The following is a 16819-nucleotide window of genomic DNA, read 5'->3' as shown; positions in this document are numbered from 1 at the left end:
TTTGAGAAGTAAAGATAAATATCAGGTTGCGCCGTTTTGTCATGGAAGCTCTCAGTCGGAGGATAAGGCCCAGGGGCCTGGGGCCTCGTATATAAAAGTGCGACGTAGGAACTGTCCTACATTTCATCTAAGACCATTTCTGAAATGATCGTAAGTGTGATTCAGAGAAAATGAGCTTACGCACAAAAAACCGTGCATACGCCTCTTTTCCAGATGTGCGGTTTATAAATCACAAATGATCTTAAAATTGTGCGCAGCTGAATGCTCTTAGAACTCCGCCTTCTAAACGCCCCTAATTTAATTCATTAGCATATAAATATTAAATTTTCAAAGGCCAAATTCTCTGACTGCTACAATGGCGAGTGGTAAGAAAACATATTTGTTGTCGTTTGCTTAAGTTTTTAATATTTCTAAATTCTAACATGGAAACCTTTATTGACATCACTCAAGTTAAGGCGATTATTAGTGGATCTTTCAATTCACGGGTTTCATTTAAATATAGTTTTACACGTAGGCTAAACATATATTATCTGTGTCTTTAAAGTTTTGTTTCAGTTTGCCATGCCTCCTGCGCGGCGGTGTTAAAATAAGATATTTTCGACTTTAAAATTCAAAGATCGTATCTTAAACTGTCGGAATATATTCCATATTGGATTCATTTGGATTTACAGATGTTTAACATTAAAATCGATGCATGGGAATAATTTATATTAATTTTTGAAATACCCATCACTCTTAAATGTCGCATGTCCCTTATTTTAGGATACATCGAGGCTTCACAATTTAGTTCCTTTCACGTACGTTTTAATCATTAAATTCGATCGGTTTTACTTTTCATTCAATAAAGCGCATGTTCTGTAACATATTACGTGTGCGTTAAACACCGCGAAACAATTTTGCTATATTTTTAAATATTTTTTTGAAAAGATGACGAACTACAAAATCGTTTCCTGAACATATAGCTTGGACGCCATCTTTTTGCATTAGAATAGGCCTACATTTTAAAATATCAAAATAGGCCAACATATTTTGTTTTAAAATATATTCTAAAACCTGGTTAAATTATTTTGGAGCAGCCTAGTAGGCCTTCTCCACAGTTCATTGTTCATTTTCTGTGTGCATCATTGTTGCATGTTTTTATGTTTCTATTCTGAATAAACAAACAGCGCAGTTTACACGCTTCGTCCTTGTTGCATTAGTTCATTAAGATAATTCTAAACAGATTTCTGTAATTCAAACAACTCTGAATTGTAGTTGAGAACGTCACGGCGCACTATTAAAACATTGTCGGTAATGTGTCGGTCGGGCCGGGCTCGGACACAACGTGCAGAAGCTTCGGTTATGGTTTTTTGTGCCCGGTCTAAGCTCTTATACAGATGATGTTGACGCTGTAAACGTTTCGAATATTTATTTATTTTTTATCAAACATATTCAACACTTTTTTTTACATTAGCCAGGGGATGAAAGAGAAAAAGAATTAAATAAAAACATGGAAATGCTGACATACATTTAGCAGCTTTCTTGTTTATCAGATTATTAATAGATTTTAGGTAGCCTATTGCTTAACTTCTAATAAAAAATATGGAATAATGGTTTATAATCACCATATTTACATTTATTTATAATAAACGTTGCAAACAAAAGTGACACATTAATCAAGTAATGTTTCTTGTGTAGTGGGATATCATGGGAGAAGGAAACTAGTTAAATATTTTCCAAACAAGGTCTTAAGCAAAATATATGAATTCTAAAAAAAGAGGGCAAATCTAACCTTTTTTTTTTTTTTTTTTGAATAAGGACAACTCCAAAACAAATGAAAAAATGTTTCTGTATGTTGACCACAAAAGGTACAAAACAAAAAGTTTCGAATATGCCTACCTGCAATACTGCAATATTGCCACAAAGACACGTGCGTACGTCAAGTCGGAACCTGACGTGGAGGTAAGTACTTTTCCACGTCAAAGACAAGTTTTATAAAACTGAGCGTTTGAGTGGATTTGAGCGTACGCACGGTCTAAGATCAAATCTGTGCGTAAAAACGCTTTATAAATGAGGCCCCAGATGTATAAACGTTGCGTACGCACAAAATGGGCATAGAAATATATACGCACATATCGGGATTTATAAAAAATAAACTTGTCGTAAATAAGTGCGCACTGTACGGATGCTCTCCACTGTGCACGCACTCTTTTTGAGCTAAGTGAAAGAACACAAACTCTGTTCTTGTTTTTATACACATTTTGTTTCAATATTCCTGTTTCATTCATGAAGATCAGCACTCGAATTGCATCTAGGAGTTGCACCTGCTGCCTATGATATTTAACAGATGAAAAGAATTGAAAAGACGAAGCCTCTACAGTGAGTGTCATCTGGCATGAGCGCGTCTGCGTGTTTGAAACGCAAAGCTATAAAGAACTATATGAATAAGTATTTTCTTCACTCAGCAAACACTAAAGGCTAAAGTTTCATGTAGGCTATTTAAGGAATGATAAGAAGTTTATTAGTCTTTATCATCTAATCATAGACAAACTGTAAAAAAAATAATAGTTTTAATTTTATTAGGCCAAATGACAGAAACAAACCCGAGTACCTATAGACTTTATAACCTGTAAGATGACGAAAAATAATGTGATGTACCAGGACATTAAATAACGTAGCCCATTTAAAGTTTAGCCTAATATAAAGAGACGTTCTTACAATGCGGGTTTATATAAGAAAAATGGGTTGGAAAAACACTAACAAGTATTTAAACTCATTGGTTTTTATATTCTGGTTTCATCTGCTTACCTGTAAATATGCTTGTTTAAGCCTTCCGTTTGTACTGAATGTTTTATTATGCGAAACACTTAACGCGAAACTTTTATATGCTGGGCTCGTCTACTTGCCTATAGCAGCATATTCTCTGTAATATTGCAGTCTTAATGCATTCAGTCGCGTTCAATGGTGATGCCCTTGCCGCAAGACGAACATGACCTCCACCATCTGGTCAAAAACATTTAATCTCCCTCTGAGTTTGTTTTCCATTAAAAATGTTATGAATATAATGACACTTGTCTGGCCCTATGTGAAACCAGTATCAACTTTGACAATGCCAGTGTTTAAACAGTGTTTTTATAATTTCATAAAAACCCATGAAGCCAAAAAAATTATTTTTTGTTATATAGTCACTTATTTTTTTTATTCTTTTTTTCGTGATATTATCACGAATTTTTGCGTTTTTTTTTGTGATCGTATAACGAATTCCTGTTTTCGTGTGATTATCACGTATTGGTTACTCAACTGTTTTGTCCTATATTCTTACCATTGTCGCTTCGGTTTATGGTTAGATTTACGAAAAAAGAATAAAAAAAATACGTGACTATCACGAAACTTTGTGAGACTGGGTAGGTCATTAGGCTCAACTGTTTTGTTTAAAGTGATGCATATAGCCTACATTTCATTTTTGTTGGTTTTTCTTCAGAAACACGCACAAATACGCATTGACCTACAAATTGACCATCAACCTATTGATTTTTATTGAAATGAGAGAGATTGTATTATTACTTCAAAGTAAACCTTTTTCAAATCCTTTAATTGCAATTATTTATTTTTAAAACAGTCATGTTTTTCTTTTCCTTATTATTGTTATTATCCTTAATTATATTAATTTTATGTCTTTTATTCAAATGGAGAGGCCCCGGTAAATTGACGTTGCATGAAGGGAGGCTCACAAGCTGCCCTTCCCTTCAAATTGGGCAAATTGAAACTGCGAATACGCACACAGCCAAATCCTAGGTGTTAAATGAACACCAGCTCGGTGTTTATATGGGTACCACCAGCAGGGTGTTGAAAGTAACACCAAAGCAGTGTTAGAGTTAATCAGATAAAATCAAAAAATCAAAATGAAAAAAAAAAACATTTAGACCTAATGAGTTCCAATTTTATATATTTATAACAAGAGTTTATAACAAAAGTGCTATTTTCCCGAACATCTGCACAATCACAAATGTGACATTTTATACAAAAGTTCAATAAAGTTACTGAGTAACGTTTAAAGGCTACATTCTGATTTTGATCCGTCCAAGAAAACAGAATAAACTGCAGATCCGCTGCGTCTCCGAGCAAATATCTGAATTTTTGACAGAATCAGAAGAGTAAATGGTTCCAGTAGGCTACCCACAGTCGGCTACTCAGAGTCTACTTACAGTCAATTTCAGTAGGTGTTTAGATAAGATAGATTTTCCGCCACCTACTGACGGTGTTAGTTTCATAGTTAAAAAGTATACTTTTTCCCAATCTTTTTATATTTCTACATTTAAATTTTTACATTAAAAACATTAATCTCTTAACCAAATTTATGCGATTATAATTTGCTGTGTAAATCCGCATGCCATATCTAACCAGCCTGTGTCAATCCAAAAATTGATTTAATTGATACTGACTTCCTTTTATTTTCAATCACAATAGCCATACACCGTGTCTTTGCATTCTGATTAAATTTGTTGACCAAATTTAAGAATCTGACATAAGAGGACAGATAGCTATGACAATTAAATATATATATATAGTTTTTGTCTTGACTTTATTAAAGTTTTGATCTTCTCTCAACCGATTGAGCACATTCTGAATTATATTGCATTATAATGACGATGTATTAGCCTACCACTAAACTTTGACTAAAATCAGTCCATAAATAACAAAGAGACATTATAAAAACTATATTATTCATAAGAATTTAAGTAAATAAAAAAATCTAAAACAAAGAATTAATGTATAATTTAAATTGGTATGATAACAACTATGCTTACATTTTTACATGTTTACATTTAGGCTATTTTAATATATTTTTTCAATCAGTGAAGCCAAATAATTGGGTGACAAATAGCATGCATATATAGACAATAATTTTACAGGCTAAAAAATACATTGTTTGAAAAACTTTTATTTTGAAAAACAATGAACGCATATCCTGCCAATCAGATTTAGCACCACCCACTGGACACAATCGAAATATCAAGTGGTTTTTCTAATGTCCGTGCCAGAACGGGAAAACCAAAAATCGAGTCATAATTTCGTTTTTCGTTTTTCTAAAAAAACGAAAAAACGAAAAAAGGAGTTGTTTTCTCGTTTTTTTGTTTTTAAATGTGAAAGCAAAAACAAATGAACGAATGATACCCGGACCCTAAACGCCCTTCCCCCGACATCACAGTAGCACATCAGACTTTACAATACAATTCTCATTCAGAAATAAAGTCATATAAGCTGTTTGTTAGAGAACTGTATCATTTAATTTAAAAGGTGCAGTCCACTGAAGTAAAGTTAGCAGTTTGTCAGTCAGTGATTTCAGGCCTCACATGTCTAAACGCCCTTCCCCCGACATCACAGTAGCACATCAGACTTTACAACACATATACAATTCTCATTCAGAAATAAAGTCATATAAGCTGTTTGTTTAGAGAACTTTATCATTTAATTTAAAAGGTGCAGTCCTCTGAAGTAAAGTTAGCAGTTTGTCAGTCAGTGATTTCAGGCCTCACATGTCTAAACGCCCTTCCCCCGACATCACAGTAGCACATCAGACTTTACAATACATATACAATTCTCATTCAGAAATAAAGTCATATAAGCTGTTTGTTTAGAGAACTGTATCATTTAATTTAAAAGGTGCAGTCCACTGAAGTAAAGTTAGCAGTTTGTCAGTCAGTGATTTCAGGCCTCACATGTCTAAACGCCCTTCCCCCGACATCACAGTAGCACATCAGACTTTACAATACATATACAATTCTCATTCAGAAATAAAGTCATATAAGCTGTTTGTTTAGAGAACTGTATCATTTAATTTAAAAGGTGCAGTCCACTGAAGTAAAGTTAGCAGTTTGTCAGTCAGTGATTTCAGGCCTCACATGTCTAAACGCCCTTCCCCCGACATCACAGTAGCACATCAGACTTTACAACACATATACAATTCTCATTCAGAAATAAAGTCATATAAGCTGTTTGTTAGAGAACTGTATCATTTAATTTAAAAGGTGCAGTCCTCTGAAGTAAAGTTAGCAGTTTGTCAGTCAGTGATTTCAGGCCTCACATGTCTAAACGCCCTTCCCCCGACATCACAGTAGCACATCAGACTTTACAATACATATACAATTCTCATTCAGAAATAAAGTCATATAAGCTGTTTGTTTAGAGAACTGTATAATTTAATTTAAAAGGTGCAGTCCACTGAAGTAAAGTTAGCAGTTTGTCAGTCAGTGATTTCAGGCCTCACATGTCTAAACGCCCTTCCCCCGACATCACAGTAGCACATCAGACTTTACAATACATATACAATTCTCATTCAGAAATAAAGTCATATAAGCTGTTTGTTTAGAGAACTGTATCATTTAATTTAAAAGGTGCAGTCCACTGAAGTAAAGTTAGCAGTTTGTCAGTCAGTGATTTCAGGCCTCACATGTCTAAACGCCCTTCCCCCGACATCACAGTAGCACATCAGACTTTACAACACATATACAATTCTCATTCAGAAATAAAGTCATATAAGCTGTTTGTTAGAGAACTGTATCATTTAATTTAAAAGGTGCAGTCCTCTGAAGTAAAGTTAGCAGTTTGTCAGTCAGTGATTTCAGGCCTCACATGTCTAAACGCCCTTCCCCCGACATCACAGTAGCACATCAGACTTTACAATACAATTCTCATTCAGAAATAAAGTCATATAAGCTGTTTGTTAGAGAACTTGATCATTTAATTTAAAAGGTGCAGTCCACTGAAGTAAAGTTAGCAGTTTGTCAGTCAGTGATTTTAGGCCTCACATGTCTAAACGCCCTTCCCCCGACATCACAGTAGCACATCAGACTTTACAACACATATACAATTCTCATTCAGAAATAAAGTCATATAAGCTGTTTGTTTAGAGAACTTTATCATTTAATTTAAAAGGTGCAGTCCACTGAAGTAAAGTTAGCAGGGTCAGCCAGTGATTATGTTTACATGGACAGTAGTAATCTAATTACTGACCTTATTCTAAATAATACAGTATTCAAATTAAGGTGTTTACATAAAATGCTTTTAATGCTTTCATGTTCCCATTTTACATGTTATAGAATTAATCCATTAATCGCAGACATTATTACATCCCCATATTACTCCTGAACAACATAAAGTTCATAGTTGTTGTGATACTATATTATTTTTTTATTTTAAATATTACGAAAGCTTAAAGTGCAGTTAATTATTTGTTATATGTGTTAGATGTAGGGTTGCTAACTTTGTCACCCTCACCAAATACAGGACTAAAGGTGGTCTGCTGCAGCAGTGCAGGCATGGTTTTGTTTGTATACAGTGTATTTTGTCCAAATGATAGCTAATCCCTTAATTAAAATTGTATAATAACTCTTATGCCTTGGCAACATACAATGGGTTTATTAACAGTTTGTTGGTACAGCAGGTACTTTTAACACAGTCCTTAAATTGAACCATTAGCCTACCGTATAACGCTGCTGAAAAAAAAACAGCATCAAACCAGCATGGACCAGCATGGGAATTATGCTGGTCTATGCTGGTTTAGCTGGTGGTCACAGCATACCAGCACCAAAACACAACATATGCTGGTATGACCAGCATGGGATGCTGGTGCTAATGCTGGTTTAGCTGGTGCTAATGCGGGTTGGGTGCTGGTTTAGCTGGTGCTAATGCTGGTGCTGATGCTGGTTTGATGCTGGTTTAGCTGGTGTTCACTAGCAAACCAGCACCAAAACACAACATATGCTGGTCTTGCTGGTATGCTGTTTTTTTCAGCAGGGAAGACAAAACAGTTGTGACTTCTGCACTAAGGGTAATTAAACGTTATCCCCTTCATGTTCATCTTACATGTGACAAACTAAAACTAACATAGATTCAATGATTCTGTGAGCTGTAGTTTTGCAGAGTCAACTTCAAATACTTTAATTAAAACACACAGGATGTGAATTAGAAGTGTGAGAATGTCCAAGCAAAGTTGGAAATGTTTTGTTGGGGCCTTTAAGATCGATTTATTACGCAGGTCTGGATCAGTGATCTCTTTGTAATTGAGACTGAGCATTTTAATTATGAAGATCTTTGCACAAATAATAAAAGGATAACATGATATCATATTATATGACCCCCTTTTGCGTATACTGATTGTGTTTGAGATTATTCTCAAGTGTTCAGCACTGCTTGCTAGTTGTTTGACTTCAGGCAGTGCCGCATGAACAGACAGGCGGATGACATCAAAGTACCGCGAGAGCATTTCGATAGCAGTCCACTTTGTCTGAATTCTCAAATCACTCTTGTTGGATTTTGTCGTCATCTGCTTCTCAGTTGTTGTGGAGCCACTGTTTAGATCAACGTAGCAGTCAAAAACAAGACATGGGAGGTCACATACAGGACTAAAATCAATGAGACCCAAAATACGGACATGCCGACTAATACGGGACAGTTGGAAACCTAGCTAGAGGGCCTTTCCTGCTTGAAGCCATCTGTTTACAGCCAAACGGTTGACCACTGTGTGTGTATATGTGTCCTGTCACAAAACTCCCACACAACGTTAGTATTGTGATTGAAGTGTGTAGGTCATGATGCACTTTGATAATGAAGCTAAAATATGAATATGAATTTGATTTGTGTTTACTTTGATTATGACTTTAGCCAAATAAGAGTAATTAAAAACCACTGTTTACATCTTAGTTTTGCAGTTGTTTTATTTGAATATTGTTGTGCATGTAAACATTGAAACCCACTTGTTTTAGCCACTGATGCTCCACATCAGAGCAGCACATCAAACTGCTAACTACACAACCAGAAGAAATGAACAGGAGATTTAGTGTCATTTGAGGTTATCAACATATAAACATGCTTTTCACACTGGAAAAGTTAACACCAGGTTATTCTAAACCCCGGGTTAACGGAATCCTGGGTTATCTGTTTCACGTGTCACACTGTTCGTGCTTAACCAGGGGTTAAGAGATAACCCTGGGTATTCATAATCTGAAGTTACACTTTGTGTATTCCTAAACCCTAGGTCAGGTGTCTAAAACCCTGCTCATACACCTGTCTGTAATTATCAAACAACCCTGAACACCTTCTGTTTCAGCTGTGTTCAATTTGGGTCAAAAGTTATTATATTATATTTTTTACTTGTTTAAAAAAGCTTTGTTGCATGCTTAATTTTTATTAGGTAATAAAAAAGACAGTCCAATAAGATATTGTAGGTGGAGCAGTAAATGTTCTCAAGAAACAGAGCTTTCATTAAGCTGTTTTGTTGTATGTATTAAATGTTTTTAAAAGTACATTCCATCAATTAATTTCCATGTGGATTTGTCAACATTTAGAGGAATCTCTCTGTAAATAGCAGTTGTTTTGGACAGTAGCACGAGGTGCTGTGCTGATCCCCTTGTCTGTAGCGTAACAGCAAAAACACTAAGCTGTGTTCATACAGCGCTGCGCAGATCGAACAAGATATGACATCACAGTACCGCGAGATCAAACTTTATCAATACGTGCTCGAATCGCTCACGCGATATTTCAACGTGACATCCTTTCGGCCTTCCTATCAACGACACTTTTACTACGCAAGTCAGCAGCAGTGGATTCGTTTCCCTGGAAATGCAGACACGTGATAATGACATCACCGCTGTTAGCACCAATTTCCCGCGAAGCAGACTACACGCGCTCATTATAGGAGGAAAGGTGAGTTCAGTCCTATGTATAATAACATATTTTTGCAAAATATGAAAGATAAGCAGGATTAACATATGATTTGTGAAATATTTTATCTTATTTGACGGTTTGTGGTCAAAAATATTATCTTCCTGAGTAGCCTATAATGATATTGGCATTGGTCAGTAAACAAACATTCGGTTTCAGAGTAACTTAACTTACTTACTGATCTATTAATGTTGTCCATAAACGACTAAGTGCTTAGTAAAATTATGTGAAATAGCAGTAATAGATTGGGTAATTAGTAATTAATTCTTATTGTTTAATCTAAATTTCAATCATGCGAGTTTCTTATCATGCACAGTGGCACGAATAGCCACAGATATCTTTAAAGATTTTAAGTTGTGTATGTATATCTAAGTTAACTACAGTTGTGTATGTATGTATGTGTGTGTGTGTGTATATATCTAAGCTATATGTATATTTACAAAAGTATACATGCATATACATAAGTTAGATACATATGTTATACCATTTGTTGGCTATTTGGGTAAACAATTTTAGCAATCTTAATATTATGGTTGATTAATCGATTGATTAATTTAATTATTTTCAGTCATTGCATGTCACTGCAGTCGCCATGATGCTGGGTATACCAAGGCAGAAAAAACGAAAAAGACCTCAACAGGATGCTGAGCATCACATTACTTGCAAAACAGACAAGCCTGAGCTTTATGAGCAAGTTATCAGCAAATATAAAGGTAAGATAAATTCTGTAGTATAGACGGTTTTCTTTCATGTACGCAAATGTAAGTTGCAAAGCATAGTTTATTTGTATGTGCATACAGACTTTTGATGCATGCGCATTGCGACAAAATGCAACACATCGCCTGGGCTACCTACTTCAAAATCCGTCAGTGAATGCATGATGGAAATTGTGTCACGTGCACTCTACATGGACTCTTGTGATAGATCCTGCTGACTTAAAGGGGCAATGAATCTGTCGATTTTATTGTTTTACTACTGTTGTCTGATATCTACTGTTCAAGTGGTTTTTCCATTCAAAAACATCAAAGGCAATAAGTAATAGGTTAGTTTGTAACATGGATTAGTTGCTCTCTGGATAATGGTTCGTTTGAAGGGGGGGCCGCAGTGAAGACCTGGACGTAAACGCCCACTGCTATGATCCCCGTCATTACATGTGGGGAAATGTTTTAAAAACATTGATGTGTAAAAATAGCAGCCGAACACAAATATGTTTGAGCCACAAAAGATTCTGGGTGCTAAAGATGATACCCATAAATGACAATACGTATAGTAAAGTATAAACAAAACTATAAACTCAACGTGACTAAATTACCATAAACAACACAAGTAAGCACGCATCAGAATCTAAACCACGGCTGATAAGTCCTTATCACTAACTTTGTATATTTCTATTGTGCTTGTGAGGTTGCTCTTACATACACATAACGTTACATACCACAGTTATGATAAAAAAGCTTTGTTGAATGTTGGACCTTACAAATGCGACTTGCCTAAATTACCGTATACAACACAGTAAGCAGGCATCAGAATCTAAATTAGGGCTGGTAAGTTCTTCCTTATCACTAACTTTGTATATTTCTATCGTTATATTACAGTCATATTGTTAAGTGTTGCACCTTTATTAATGGTTTAATTTTTTTAGTAAATTAAAACAGTAAAATATACGTGTTTAGACACTGATGTTACAACAGGACATATCAAGCGATCTTTTACTAAACAGTAGTGACGCGTAGTAACTTAAAGTAAAATGTATTACTCACTGTGTATACTGTTGTGTCATTCCTGCCAGATGCAATATTACTGGTGCTTTTAATCACAGTTTCTCTGCAAATCCAGCACCGACTCATGGCTTCTTTACAAATGAATCCGTGGTACACATAGTAAACAAACACTCCCCACCCGAGCTGGAACTTCTTCAAAAACAAACTTTAACCACGCATTCCTAATGTTATGTTCCAAGCCTCCGTTAAACAACGTCTGTGTTCTTCCCATAGACGGTTCTTCCACAACCGAACACTTTGTTGGGTACTTATAACAGATCACCACGTAAAAATAAAAGGAAACATGTTTTCAAAAGTCATTTTGGTTACATTTGGCAATCTTTAAAGACATGTTTACTAGGGGTTGCACGGTTCACAAAACCCTCGGTTCGGTTCGTATCACGGTTTAATGGCCACAGTTCTCGGTTCTGTACGGTTCTTGTTGTTATTTTTACTTTTAATTTTTAACACTCCAGAAATGTATTATCTTATTAATGTAGTAATTATCCATAATTTAGGATACATTATTAAAAAAGTTATATCATGTAATCATGCACAAACTGAATTTGACTTTAAGCACATTATTGGGACCCTCTCTTTTTTTGGCAAAAAAGGAGAATGTGTATATCCATCTTATGTGCCTTTTTAGCACACAAAGATAACTTGCATTTATCAAACTGCCAACTTCAGTGTAGCTTTAAGATTTATCACTGAGAGGCTGCTTAAATACTGCAGAGAGAATATGTGGACGAGAGAGAAACACAACGTTTACACCTGTAATATTTAAATCCGTCTCTTTTTTCCACCGTCTTCCTTTTCTCTCCCACTTGCCATTTCTACATGTAACATAACCTGCAGCACTCACTCTCCACAACAGTCAACTTTTCTTTCGCGAAAGGGAAACACGCCATCTGAGGCAAGGTCACATACAGGGCACGAGGCTATTGTGCATGCCATGAACCGTGCGACGCACACACGCTCCGAACTGAACGGTTCGGATTTTTTTCATGAACCGTGCCACCCCTAATGTTTACTGATTGTTGAGACACTGCATGGTTTGCTTTACCCCTGACCCACACATGTCACGCAAAGCTGTGGACAGGGCTACAAAAGTGGTCATTGTATATTGGTTTGGGGAGGTGTTTCAATTCTACTCTGACATCATATTTCAGCACATTCCTGAATAGACCATTTTCCTGGCTTGGTGCAAAAAACTGTTATATTTCAATAGCCATACGTTTTCAAATTTGTGATGTTCATTTAAGTATGATGACCTCTTATATAACAAATTATCAAGGTAAAATGTATTGTTTTACTCCTTTTAATCCAGCCGACAACAACAAAATGAAAGATCCAACTAGGGCAATGTCCAAATTTGTTGGATACCACAGATAAAACTTCAGATCTAGTAATTTTTATTATTGTTTTTGGATAAGAGCTCATGAAAATAATAATTAACTTTAAAGGAACATCAGAACTTACTGGTATTTTTTTCTTTTTAGGACGTGGAGTTTTCACCACTGAAGCATTTTTTAGAGGTGATTTTGTCCTTGAATACAGAGGTGAACTTCTGACTTCAGAGGAGAGCCTTGATCGATCTAAGCTCTACAATGACGTTGAGAACACATTCTTGTTTGATTTTCAGTGGCATGGCAAAAATTGGTGGTGAGTATAGAGTTGTCTTGAAGTAATAGGGCGGTTAAGGGTTAGTTCACCAAAACTCCTGTGGCCGGTTGCATAAAACTTTAAGACTAGTCTTTAAAGTTAGTCATGAATTTTTTTCTTCAAGACTGATCATAACTGTTTTAAGTATGTTACATAGAAAGGTAGATTGGTCTAATTTAAATCCAAATAATAAGACTGATTAGCCCTAACTAATTGCTAGTTAGTCAGAATAATTCTTAAGACGCAGTCTTAATGTCACGGCTATGTTTATGCAACCGGCCCCTGGGTCCTGGTGATCCTCGTCTCTGCACATTTGGTATGACGCACTCAGTACCCAGCTGATGATTTTTATTGTGTGTAAAAAAGCAGAAACAAAGGGGCAGTTTACCATACAGGGTTTAGATTAATCCAGGACTAGGGCTTAGTAATATTAGGACATTTTACAAAAAAAATTTGCTGTGCATCTTGTGATAAAAACAGTGGCACTGATATGTTAAAGAGCACCTATTGTTTTTAAATGTCCTCTGGTGTTTAAGTGTGTATTTGTACATGTTAACAATATGCAAAAGTTACAAGCCCAAAAGTAAACCATGACGCGAGTTATCGTCTCCAACGTAAAGCTCTTTTCTTGGATTACAACAAACACACGGATTGTAGGCAAAAGGTTTACTTCCTGGGATTGGTGATGTAGACAAGACCGACATTATCATAATTCATCCTGCTTCGAACTCAACCTGTAAGTTAACTCCTGGAACTCCTGTTAGTAACTGAATCTTTCAATCATGGTAAGAAGTCTCACGTTTCCAGCTGACAGAGCTAATCAGACCAATCACAACATACAGATTAGCTGACCAATTAGGCACACAGCTTTTCAAATCAGTGCGTTTCAGGAAGAGAGTTAAATCTGGAAATACAAAAATAAACCTTATGTGGAAAATAATGTGTTTTTTAACCATAAACCACATGAACACATTATATTATACCAAATACACAAAATAATATTGTTTTTTTAGAAATGAAATAGGCGCTCTCTAAGATATCTCAGTGAAAGCTGTTTTCTGTTCAGACAATTCAAACTTGTATTCAAGTCTGCGAATAGACTTTAGCCCTGTTCAGGAATCTGCCCCAAAATTTGTAGAGCAGACCATATAACCAGACCCACTGATGTAAAATGCCTTAAAGCCCAAAAAACTCATTTTGATTTCATGTAGTTGTTAAGATATGTTTACAGAAGTTACTCTTACGAGGTACAGGCATAAAGGAAACAACTGCTGTACAAGATTACAAATCAGTCTCTTATGCTTGGTGGTATTTTTATGTATTTATAGCATGGATGCATCCAAGGAAGATGGGTCCTTGGGAAGACTTGTAAATGATGAGCACAGAAATCCTACATGCAAAATAAGAACTGTTGAAGTGAACAAAAAACCTCATCTGTGTCTTTTTGCTGTACGAGATATCCAACCAGGAGAAGAAATCACTTACAGTTATGGAGATTCAGATTGGCCTTGGCGAGCTAAGGTACTGTCAAGTATATCCTAAGAATCTTTAACAATATTTCATGATGACATTTTTCTCTTATGCTGATTTGATACCATATGATTGTGTTCTCATATTTCTCAAATCTTTCATTTAGGTATCATCAACAGAATCCAGTGATAAAAGCCCAGTCAGCAGTTTGGATTTGCAGAAATTGGTAAGTACACAAAACATCTATATTCGGGTTCTATACAGTCATGTGGGAAACTAGCAATTTGAGAGGTTTTTGACATATTGGACAAGTATTTAATCCTCTGTGAAACAATGCCACAACTTCTAAATCGTGCATTTTTTCAGTAAACGTATTCTTGTTTGTTTTTTTAAACAGAGGAATACTGACAGATTTAAAAAGTAGGTTCAGCTAAAGTTACTGTAGGACAGATGAACGTGTACCTTATATTACTGCATCTCACTGTCTTTTATACATCACAGTATAAAACAAAACCATACAAAAGCTTAGCAAATACAGTACAAAATTTACCCCCTAACTCTTCTTTTCTGACTTTCAGTTCCATCAGGCTCCTCCTGTTTCCTCATCTGCCCTGTATAAGGTGTACATCAATGAACCACATAAGCAAGTTGAGCCACAACAGTCAGGCAAAGCAAGTACATCAGAGAATAAAATGGTAACCATTCTATACATGCAGAAAGTATCTTAGGCCGTTTACTTCATCAGATAACTAGTTACACTATATGGACAAAAGTATTGGACGGCAACTTCTAGTGAACACATTTAACTACTCATTTCTGTGAGCACAAATCTTAATGCTACAGTATATAATGATATTTTCCAAAATTGTGTGTGTCTAATTTTATAGCAGCAGTTCGGGCAGAGCTCTTTTCTATTCAAACATGACAATGGCCCCACAATCGATTTTGTATTTTAAAGACATTCAAGTCTTTAATAAATCACAACAGTCGTTATGTAACAAAATGATGGTTTGCGCTGGCACAAGCTGTTAGTAAATCTGGCCCATAGACCCTTCTTACTTTATGTGCTATATCTTTTCTAACAGATTTATGGGTTTCCTTATTTAGTTTACTAAACTAAATTTATTTGGCTTGCTCTTAAAGGAATAGTCTACTCATTTTCAATATTAAACTATGTTATTACCTTAACTAAGAATTGTTGATACATCCCTCTATCATCTGTGTGCGTGCACGTAAGCGCTGGAGCGTGCTGCGACATTTCGTTCCATTCATTCAATGGTACCAATCAGAGATAAAGTTAGAAGTGAGCAAACACATCAACGTTTTTCCTGTTTAAAACGAGTAGTTATACGAGCAAGTTTGGTGGTACAAAATAAAACGTAGCGCTTTTCTAAGCGGATTTAAAAGAGGAACTATATTTTATGGCGTAATAGCACTTTTGGGAGTACTTCGACTCGCCTGAAAAGTCCGCTCCCCTTCTCACTCTCATAATGGGAGAGGGAGGGTGTTACTGCGCCGAGTCGAAGTACTCCCAAAAGTGCTATTACGCCATAAAATATAGTTCCTCTTTTAAATCCGCTTAGAAAAGCGCTACGTTTTATTTTGTACCACCAAACTTGCTCGTATAACTACTCGTCTTAAATAGGAAAAACGTTGATGTGTTTGGTCACTTCTAACTTTATCTCTGATTGGTACCATTGAATGAATGGGGCTAAGCTAAATGCTATCAAAGTGTCGCAACGCGCTCCAGCGCTTACGTGCACGCACACAGATGATAGAGGGATGTATCAACAATTCTTAGTTAAGGTAATAACATAGTTTAATATTGAAAATGAGTAGACTATTCCTTTAATCTAAACCAGAGCACTTGAAATTAAGCAATATTTTATATTTACTTTTTGTTTTCTATATTTTTGATTGGTTTTGCCTAATGTCTTTAAGTGTCACAGCTTTTAACATTATGTACATTTTACTTTTATTTTAAGTTTAATACCTTTTCATATATCCTCAGAAACTCAAAGATTGCCATGAGCGCTTTAACAGAGCACAAACTAAAATGAAAAAAAATGCCATAGAGCCATCACAAGAATATTTCATGGTGAGTAATATTTGGATATGATCATCACATTACTTAATTAGCACCTCAGTCAATTAAGACTTTATTATTTAAAGTGTTAATAGTCGTTGAACAGTTTCCATGCTGCTTTTATTTTTAACTTTTT

The 16819-nt window shown here is 35.5% G+C and overlaps 2 protein-coding genes across 3 annotated transcripts in view; one reads left to right on the top strand and one right to left on the bottom strand.

Moving 5' to 3' along the window:
* The window catches only part of ntng1b (netrin g1b), a 109409-nt gene that overhangs the window by 58175 nt on the left and 34415 nt on the right, over positions 1-16819 (bottom strand). The window lies entirely within an intron of this gene.
* On the top strand, positions 9167-16737 carry LOC141369784 (uncharacterized). Its single transcript, XM_073876488.1, has 7 exons — positions 9167-9684; positions 10271-10415; positions 12965-13127; positions 14456-14648; positions 14764-14823; positions 15176-15292; positions 16609-16737. Exons 1-7 carry the CDS (start codon positions 9601-9603, stop codon positions 16714-16716), a joined length of 870 nt encoding a protein of 289 aa, XP_073732589.1. The 5' UTR covers positions 9167-9600; the 3' UTR covers positions 16717-16737.

This window comes from Misgurnus anguillicaudatus, chromosome 2, assembly GCF_027580225.2.
Source record: "Misgurnus anguillicaudatus chromosome 2, ASM2758022v2, whole genome shotgun sequence".
NCBI lineage: Eukaryota > Metazoa > Chordata > Actinopteri > Cypriniformes > Cobitidae > Misgurnus > Misgurnus anguillicaudatus.
Note: the sequence above shows the minus strand (reverse complement) of the source record. Positions and strands in the feature narration are given on the sequence as shown.